General features: G+C 48.5%; 1 protein-coding gene across 2 annotated transcripts; it reads right to left on the minus strand.

The window, feature by feature from the left end:
* Nucleotides 1–1,918: 1,918 nt before the first annotated feature.
* On the minus strand, nucleotides 1,919–6,084 carry SMIM12 (small integral membrane protein 12). 2 transcript variants are annotated; one of them, XM_002917135.4, is made up of 2 exons: nucleotides 5,937–6,084; nucleotides 1,919–2,861 (listed from the first exon to the last, which is right to left on the minus strand). In XM_002917135.4, exon 2 carries the CDS (start codon nucleotides 2,854–2,856, stop codon nucleotides 2,578–2,580), a length of 279 nt encoding a protein of 92 aa, XP_002917181.1. In that variant the 5' UTR covers nucleotides 2,857–2,861; nucleotides 5,937–6,084; the 3' UTR covers nucleotides 1,919–2,577. The 2 variants fall into 2 exon arrangements, with proteins under 2 accessions (XP_002917181.1, XP_034504782.1); XM_034648891.1 differs by lacking the exon at nucleotides 5,937–6,084 and adding an exon at nucleotides 5,348–5,370.
* Nucleotides 6,085–10,075: the final 3,991 nt, after the last annotated feature.

A 10,075-nucleotide genomic window follows, 5' to 3' on the forward strand; every position in this document is an offset into this window, starting at 1 on the left:
CAAGCTGAGCTTGGCACATCCTTTCAGAAACCAGAAATTTCATCCTTACCTCCGCAGCGGATGCTCGTCCCCTCCACTCCCCATCAGATTTATTCCCTAAAAGCAACAGTGGCTTATTTCAGCACGCCCACTAGCCTCAGGGACAGAGGAGCCACTAGCTACTTACTCTCTCCTCCTCTCTGGCCACCACCTTCCACATCTTCCCAGCTCCTCCCACCCCACAGCTAGCATCTCCACCTATTCAGGCATCCCACCTTCACCCACCTGTTAACACCAGCAGGCCTCAGATCCTGAGATAAGGGAAGCAGGACAGACACCCTACCCCGCTTTTAAAGACAGTGCCTTCTTCATCACGCGCACCTTACTTCCTTTTGCTCACTTAGCTTAAATGTCAGTGGGTTTCACGAGCCAATAGGTTCTCATACCTCTTCCTGCCCTCCGCTCCCAGTGCCCTTCCAACAGTACCAGTAACATCTTAAGCGGCAGCATTTAGAATAAATTCGTGCAGCCATTTAGGAAAGACATATAGACCGTTGAAACTGCTCATCCCATTTCATCCAAAACGCCATTTACTGGTCCTGCCATTTACTCCCAAATGCAAGAGAAGCCTTATAAAAGACAATCATTGCAATATTTACACTAGTGAACAATCAACAACAACCCAAGTGTCCAGCAACTGGAAAATTATTAAAAACACACTAAGCTTTATTGCCACCTGATGCAGCTATTAAAAACAACTAGGATTATGAAGACGTGATAAGACAGAAAAATGATTATGACATGAAACACTATGTAAAAAAGGAATATAAAATTAAAGGGACAGTAATGATAAGAACCTCAAAAAATGGGGCGCCTGGGTGGCTCAGTCATTAAGTGTCTGCCTTCAGCTCAGGTCATGATCCCAGGGTCCTGGGATCGAGCCCTGAATCAAGTTCCCTGCTCAGTAGGGAGTCTGCTTCTCCCTCTTCCTCTACCCCTTCCCCTGCTTGTGCTCTCTCTTGCTCATGCTCTCTCTCTCAAATAAATAAATAAAAATCTTAAAAAGAAAAAAAAAAGGGGGCGCCTGGGTGGCACAGCGGTTAAGCGTCTGCCTTCGGCTCAGGGCGTGATTCCAGCGTTATGGGATCGAGCCCCACATCAGGCTCCTCCGCTAGGAGCCTGCTTCTTCCTCTCCCACTCCCCCTGCTTGTGTTCCCTCTCTCGCTGGCTGTCTCTATCTCTGTCAAATAAATAAATAAAATCTTTAAAAAAAAAAAAAAAAAGAAAAAGAAAAAGAAAAAAAAAAGAAAGAAAAAAAAACTTAAAAACTATGCCAAGAATTACTGAAGGTAACAAAATGCTACCTTTTTGGTTGCACTGGAGCCCTCAGAGTGGGGGCGACCATTTTTCAATCTCTACCAAATGTTCTTTAATGTACATATATTACTTTTCTTTTTTTTTTAAAGATTTTTATTTATTTATTTATTTATTTATTTAACAGAGATAGCCAGCGAGAGAGAGAACACAAGCAGGGGGAGTGGGAGAGAGGAAGAAGCAGGCTCTCAGCGGAGGAGCCCGATGTGGGACTCGATCCCAGAATGCCAGGATCACGCCCTGAGCCGAAGGCAGACGCCTAATGACTGCGCTACCCAGGCGTCCCATATATTACTTTTATAGGGGAAAATGTCTGTGTATAACTGAAAAATTTGATAGCAATTATTACGCTTCCCGGTCTACACTGAATTCCCATTTTGAAAGGTCCTATAAGCCTCTTCTCATCATGATAAAAAGACTCCTGGGAACCTGCACCTCCAGGACTCAGTGCCCGGGCCCCAAAGCCCTTGGTTAAAGGTCAATGTTATCTGACCCTGAAATGTGTACACTTGCACAACTCCTAAGGAGACCCCAACACCATCTGGAAGATATGATTAGATCAATATGGTTCTCAGATGCCATTTTAATCAAGTTTTGTACCATACAGTGATGGGGGTGGGTGGAAAATGTGATTGTTTTCAAGCAAATTCACCTGTCCCAAGGTAAATAGCCTGGGCTTCCAAGAACAGTAAAAGGCTTTCCTCCCCGGGGAGTCTCATTCCTGAGCTGACAGGACAGGATTTCAGGAAGAACGAGTACAAGAAGAGGGCAAATGTGAAGGGGGCCAGGTAGCTTTTTGAATTCTTCCCAGTGTATACTGGAACTAGGCATGCAGGCATCCCTCCTAAGGCAGCACCCCAACCCCAGCCACTCCCACCTGAGGCCAAAGTGCCTCCCCAAAGAAACAGACAGCCATCATTCAGTTCATGACACTCCTCCCCACGGTGCGCCCAGAAGCACAGAAGCCTGAGCAGTTTCGGCCACCATACAACACATGCAGCCTTCAGGCCAGAACCCTCAAGGGCCTTCCTCTACCCTGGCCCCTCAGCTGCTCGCATGTCCGCCTGGCAACAGAAGAGCGGCCAGTGTGTGTGGGGCTGGGTGGCACGGGAGGGGCCGGAATAAGCCACACAGCAAATCCAATGTGGGTTCTGGAGCAGGGGAGACATGGTGGCAGGGCCAGTCAGGGCCCACACAAGGACCCATAGGGCTCTGTGTCCTTCGTTAATTCTTCTCCGGGCGGTTTCTGTTCAGGACAGCTTTAGGGGCAAATTCCAGCTTGTCCTTAAGGCTCACCACCTGCGTGTGGTCCTTGCCTAGCAGTTCATCCAGCTTACGGTCCTCCCGGCGCTCAGAGATGCTCTTCTCCTCCTCCACAGGCTGGGGATCCTTTCCCCGGATGAACCATTCCAGGTGGTAACCCACAGCCCCGACCACGAAGGCCACGGGAAATGTGACATAGGGAGCATAGGTACGCACCACGGTCCAAAGCACAGGCCACATGACATCTGCAGAAGAGCACAAGGCAGCATGAGGGAGACACCAGCATCCCCCTTCCCACCGAGTATGGACGACCCACCAGGGCTCTCCGTTTACCAGGCAGCCTGGCACAATTTACTGGGCATCCACCCCACGCAGAGAAGAAGAGGGTACCTTGCTTAGGCAACAGCTAGGGCCCCAGAACAATCTAAAAAATTTTGAAAGACGTGATTGTTAGGGAAGAGGGGAAGAACCTCTATTTTATGTACTATACTCTTTGACCATTATGCAACCATGTTTGGCAGTGTTCCCCACAAGTGAACCTCTGAGCTTCCTAACAAAGATTCAAGCCTTTGACTGGCCCCAGGTCCTCCCGCCACAGTTTACCAACATTTCAGGAATGGAAAAGAGCCTTTCTCTGCTCTATGCAATTTCTCCATGAACAGAGCCAGCCACACTTTTCCCACCAGGTATAGTCCCACTATGACTCTCCTGGCTCCAAGATAATGAGAAGTAATTCCTTTACCTCACAAAAAGAATAAGGAGCATATTTAAGTGGCCCAAACCCTAATCCATTACTCAACCATTCTGATTTTTAGATAATGACTTTTTTCCTATTCTGAACTTGATCTTTCTAACAATGAGACATACCCATACTGCTGGCCAAACCTCTTCCAAAATACATTCTCTCTAACCGAACCCATACCCTCATATTTGCATAATAAACTCCTAAAAATATCACCAACACATTATATGTACTCAAACATGATCAGTTCTTGAATTTTTCTGTTTAAAAAAAAAAAAAACCACTATACAAGCCCATGGCAGGGGAAAAAATGAAATGGCCCTGGAGCGTCCTAAAATGAAGTAAGATAACACCAAAAATATAGAAACACACAAATTGGTTCACTCTAATGGCCATTTAGTCTCATGACTATTACCATTAACAATTTTCAAAGATTATTCACAGGGCACCTGCGTGGCTCAGTCAGCTAAACGTTGACTCTTGATTTCAGCTCAGGTCACCATCTCAAGGTTGTGGGATCAAGGCCTGAGTCGGGCTCCGCTCTCAGCACACAGTCTGCTTGTCCCTTTCCTTCTACTCCTCCCCCTACTTGTTCTCTCTTGCTCTCTAATAAATAAATAAAGTCTCTAAAAAAATTACTCACATTATCATCATAATGATAGCCACCAATTATTGAGCAATTACATGCCAGTCCTTGGGCTAAGCACTGTATATAGTACCTTCTTTATCCTCATGTCCACTCTATGAGGTAGATGGTATTATCAGAGGGTTAAGTAACTTGCCCCAAAGTCTCAAACAAAAGATCACTCATTCCATTTGCACCTCTGTAGGTGTTTCTCCAACTTGGCTATCTCTAGTCTGAAGTATACAACTGAAATCTCACCAGGGATAAAGTGATTCTCTCCCTCTCTCTCTCTCTCTCTCTTTGGTTCCAGTTCTCTTTGGAGGAATCCCAGCATTCTGTGGATCCAAGACTATAATGGACCATTATCAGGGAAAAACTGCAGCAGCGCCACAGTTTCCCTCTGGGTCCTTTGTCTTGGCACCGCCCTATGCTGGACAAGTCACTGGCTGGTCATCACCTGATCTTCACAACACCTCTATGAGGTAGGAATTATTTAGTCCAGATTTGAGTCTAAGGCCACAAAGGCACAGGGACACCGGCACACTATGTGAACTTGTCCAAGATCACCAGAAGTGATAGAACCACTGCTCTCGAACCCAGGCCTCTCCAAACTTCAACATTTGTGCCCTTTCTAGTGGCAAGAACACACTGCAGATAGGTGTGCTGTTTCTGTCCAAATCCTGGACTTGGGGAGCACTGCCTGCGATTTTTTTCCATCAACTTGGCATGTCAAATATCTGGAAGAGCTTCCCTTTTGGCAAACTCTTAAGATTACTCAGAGGTTTGTGAAATTATAGGGCTTAGACGTTGTTAAAAGAAACACCCCTGAAGAACGTCCAACCTAATACTTCATTTTCTTTCCAACTCTTATGCAAGCTCTCTATAAGTTAACACTCACCCTAAACAGCAATTGTCCATTCAGATCCCCAAGCTGTTGTAAAACATACCAAACATAAGTCCACAATTCATACCATCTTCCACATGCAGCAAAGGTCTGTTGTCCTGCCCACATTCTAATCATTCATTTATTCAACAGTTAGAACCACTTTCTCCGTGACAGACATTGTGCTGACGGCCTACCCCACTAGTCTGCATTGCTCAAAACACTTAAGCTCCAAGAGGGCAAAGACCGCGTCTGTGCGGCCCCCACTGTGTCCTATCCATCCCCCACCCTTCCCGCCCTGCCTGCCATAAAGTGCTCCCAAAAAGTTTGTTAAATGAATGAATGACAGTTCAACAACGCACCAGCGTAAAACCACAGCAGTCGCCCACCCCCTCGCTTTCATAAAGCGGCAGGAATACAGCAGGCTAATTTGCTGATTTCAAGAAGCTAAATACTCTCTAACAAGTCATCCCCAGAGTACCAAAATGAAGGCGGCAACAGCGTCCCGCAAACACTGGAACGTCTTCTTTCCAGCCCGACGCAGAGGAAGCCTGAGTGTCCGGTAAAGGTCAAGTGGGTTGCCAGGAAACCTGCCCTTGTGCGGGCGCCCCAGAAGCCCAACGACACCCGAACCTCAGTCCGAGATTTGAGAATTGTTAACAACGGCAGAGAAGACCTGACAGGTTGGAAGGACTGGCCCTGACCGTCACTCGAGCCCGGACCAGGGATGGGAACGCAACTGAAGTCCGAGTTCCAGGTATCTGGCCTTCTCCCTCCTCCGGGCTCTCGGTCCCCTGCCCGTATCCCACCTCGCTCGCGGCCTCGGCAGCGTCCGTTCTCACCCACGTGCCTGAGGTCGAGAGGCCCTGACCGCGGAGGGTCTGCTGGGAGCCCAGACGCGGCCTTCGAGCCCTGGGAAGAGAGCTGTCAGGCCCGAACAGGGCCGGAGCGGACACTCGCAGTCACCCCTCCCTAACTCAGAGGTCACTGCCAGGAGCCGTCACCCTGACAACGGGCGGCCCCCGCGCCGCTCCGGGGAAGAGAACTGCCCGCTGGCACCGCGTGCTCACCTGCGCCGCAGCCCGCACTCCACGGTGCTGCCCCCGCCCTCTCGCTCGCTCGCTAGCCTGGAGCACCGAAGTCGCCTCTCCCAGCGGCCCTCGGGGCCTGGCCCCGGGACCCCGCCCCCCCGGCGCCGGCTCTCTCGGAGCCCGCCGATTGGCTGAGCTCCAGTCAGAGGACCGGAGGAAGCTGAGCGTCCGCAGCGGGCCCCGCTGCGCCGAGACGGGTACTGCGCCCCCTCGTGGCCTGGAGGGTTTCCCAGTGACGTCAGCACGAGCTTTTCTCTAGCAGAAAGTGGAAGGTCATCCATTCATTTGTTCAACTCATGTTTATTAGGCGTCTCTAAGACCTACGTCTGGACACACAAAAATAAAAGACATGTTCCTTGACTTCAAGAAGATCTGCTTAGCAGGATATAGTCTAGAACTCTAAGAACTCTTCAGATCTGGGCTAGCTTTCTAGCCATGTGACCTTGGGAACATTATTAATCGGCCGGAGCCTCCTTTCCCTCTTATGCATGAAGTTAATAACACCTATTTCACAGGATGTTGTGAGGGTTTGATGAGATAATGCATGTTAAGTGCTGTGCCAGGTACATAGCAACAGGAAAATAAATGGTACCATTGTCAATATACAAAAAACTGAAATAAAATGAAATGTAAGTCTTGCCTGACCCTTCAGATACAAGTATTCACTCCCCTGTGTCCCCACTATGTCCCGTACAGATTTCTACTTTATCACGTACAGTTGACCTCTGAACAACAGGGGTTTGAAACTGTGGGGGTCCACTTACACATGGATATTTTTTCAATAAATGCTGAATGGTACTAGAAATATATTTTTCTCCTCATTATGATTTTCTTAATAATATTTTCTTGTCTCCAGCTTATTTTATTGTAGGAATACAGTACATAATACATATAACATACATAATATGTGTTAATCAACTGTTTATGTTATCAGGAAGGCTCTGGTCAACAGTAGGTTATTAGGAGTTAAGTTTGGGAGAGTGTCAAAGTTATACATGGGTTTTCCACTGTTCAGGCGGTGGGTACCCCTAGTGCCGTCATTGTTCAGGGGTCAACTGCATACGGAAATAACACCAAAGCTCATCTCTGTAATGCCCCCACCAGTCCTGCCTTCTCACCTCTGTTCCACGAGTCTCAGCCAAGCGTATTTACTGATCCCTAGTAACACAGGCTAAACCCCTCATATTCCCAGGCAGACCAAACGGTTTCACGCCTCTGTGCCTTCGTTTAGTATGCTTTTTCATCTACCTGGACTGCCCCTCCCTCCTTTCTTTACCGAAGTAGCTCTACGTCATTTTTCAAGCTTAAGGGACACCTCCAAGGGAAGCCTCCTAGACCGCAACATCACATCAGATGCCCTTCCTCTACGATCTCAGAGAGCTCAGGGCTAACTCTGGCAGCGGAGATAAAGAGAAAGGAACAGTATAGAGAAATATGTAAGAAACCATTATTAGCAGACCTTGTTCCCTAAATGAATGTGTAGAGAAGAGAAGGGAACAGAATTGCCCAGAACAATTAGCATTCAGCCAGCCAATCGACATGTGCTAGATACTGGGGGTGCAAACATGACCAGAACCAGCCCTGCCTTCAGGAGCTCTCGGACCAACCACTGGGGAAGCAGAGGGCTCTACAAACTGCCAAGGTGTGTGAGAAACGTGACAACAGAAGCGTGCATAGGTAGCTCGGAGGAGGAACCCGGGAAGAATCAAGGAGGGCTCACCAGAGGGACTTGCCCTTGAGCTGAGTCTCAAGGGATGGCTAGTAGTTCGGTCAGGCAGAACTGAGTGGGGCTCGAGAACACAGACTTGGCACGGTACTTGGCACCTCCTGAGTGCTCAGGAATCAAAAGTGCGTTCAAATCCTGGTCTTGCTTCCTGCTAATCTCAGAAGAGCTGTTTACACTGTTTGTTTAAACAAATGCAATGAGCGTACCCATCCCCTAGGGTGGTTCTGAGTCCTATTCACTTAATGTGTATAAAATGCTTGGCACAGTACTTGGCACCTCCTGAGTGCTCAGTTAATGGTCACTGGTATGTTTAGTATTCCCCAAATTGCTTCCTCCTTCTGTAATGTCCTATGTCCATTTATGGTTTAACTTATTCACTGAGCCAGAAACCTAACTGACATCGTCAACGTCTCTTCATCTTTGCATATTCCCCAAACCCAGCTCAGAGCACCTGTGTCTCCTGAATGTCTCTCAAGTTCTTCATCACCTTCCTCTCTTACCTGGATCACCTGAGCAACTCCCTCAGTGGTAGCCCTGCCTTCCACTGCTCCCACCAGTCCATTTCCTTTCTTAAACAAAGTGTCTTTCAAAAACTTAAATAAAACCATGAAATTTCTGGGGCGCCTGGACAGCTCAGTCAGTTGAGCGTCTGCCTTTGGCTCAGGTCATAATCCCAGGGTCCTGGGATCGAGCCCCTGTATTAGCCTCCCTGGTCAGTGGGGAGTCTGCTTCTCCCTCTCCCACTCTCCCTGCTTGTGCGCTCTTGCTCTCTGTCTCTCTCTAAAATAAATAAAATCTTAAAAAAAAAAAAACCACATGAAATCTTCAGTTTAAACCCCCTCTCTTACCATGGGTCTCTTCTGGCCACATCTCCTCTATGCCCTCTACACCCCTGTTTGAGCCTGTCACCTCCCTCCAGTCTCTGCCCTTCCCATGATCCCACGCACACACACACCCTACCATGCATTTGCCCAAGCTGGTCCCTTTGCCTGAAATTAATGTCCTCCCTTTCTTCCTCCGCTGCAAAACTCTAACTCATCCTGCAAGACCTAGTTCAAAAGGCCTCTCTTGCAGAAAGACTCAGTTGAGTGCTAGAGGTCTCCTCCTCTGGTCTCCTCAGCCCCTCTGAGAGAAGCCTCCTACTGTACGTGCCATTCTGTTTATGCACCTGGCTACAGCCACCTGGGAGCAATGGAAAAACACAGGGACTGGATCTAATCCTTCCCTGGTCCATGGAGCCCAGCACAACTCCCAGCCTTCAACATGCAGAGACTCCGCACCACGTCAGCTCCACACGGGGAGACTTAGATGTTGGTCTGTAGCAAGAGGCCCACTACACTCATTCAGGGCTGCCCTGTTCCTCTGTGCCCATCCCATAGACCTCATGGTCCTGGGAAATCTGGCCCAGTTTCTGGGAAAAGACATAGACCTACAAGGAGCTGTAGCGTGTAGAAGTGTTAAACTCAGACTCGGCCACTTCTCGGCTTTGAGATTTGGGGTAAGTTGTTTAAACTCTCAAAGCCTCCGTTTTCTCACCTGTAAATGATGGTAACGACAATATCGGCTTCAAGGATTGCTCCAAGTATCATCTAGTGCAAACCTTGCCCACGTCCCAGTTTTAGAGATGACAAAACTCAATCTCCAAGAGGTGAAGTGACCCAGCTAAAAGCTCACTAGGCAAGTCCGGGGGAAATAGACAAACTGGCATTTCCAGTGGAAACTTTGGGACGGTCATCCAACCTAAATGTTCTCACACCTGGCTGCCCGTCAAAATCAGCTGCCCGTCAAAATCACCTGGCACACTTGTCAAAAACTCATTTGGGGGCAGAGAGTCTATTCACAGTCTTGGACAGGGCCCAGGAATCTGTGTGGGATCAGCTCCAAGCTGACTCACTCTTGGGAATTTGGATCACGTGGGGTTCCTCTCCACCTTCCAGAGGTCTCACGTAAGTGTGTGTGTACGACCTCTTGCTTTTCAGGTGGTCTCCCACACTGACTTGTAAAATAGCTGTTTTTACCCCTTTCCTGTTCAAAACCCTTCTGTGGCTCCCCACGGTTCCTCAGACCCAGGCCCACCCGCCTCGTGTTGACCCAAAAGCCGAGCATGGTCATGCCTCCGCACTCCCGATGCTCTTTCTCCTCCTGGCCTTTGCACAACTGTTGTCTGATCTTGGAACATTCTTCCCAGCGCTGGCCCTTCTCCAGTGGCTCTTGCCAGCACTCACCCTTATTCTGTAACTGCTTGTTCACTTGTCTGTTTTTCCCATAAGACCATTAGTGCCATAAGAGTAGAAACTACACTTGTTCAGGGCTCTCTCCCAGGTGCCGGCCAGTGCCAACACTGGTTCTTGATAAATGCCTCCTGAATAAATAAATGAGAATTACCTAGTCC

The sequence above is a fragment of the Ailuropoda melanoleuca genome, chromosome 2 (genome assembly GCF_002007445.2).
Source record: "Ailuropoda melanoleuca isolate Jingjing chromosome 2, ASM200744v2, whole genome shotgun sequence".
NCBI classification, from domain to species: domain Eukaryota; kingdom Metazoa; phylum Chordata; class Mammalia; order Carnivora; family Ursidae; genus Ailuropoda; species Ailuropoda melanoleuca.

Excerpts from the sequence above, each read along its gene's own strand:
- SMIM12 (XM_002917135.4), bottom strand. The coding sequence starts at position 2,856 with ATGTGGCCTGTGCTTTGGACCGTGGTGCGTACCTATGCTCCCTATGTC.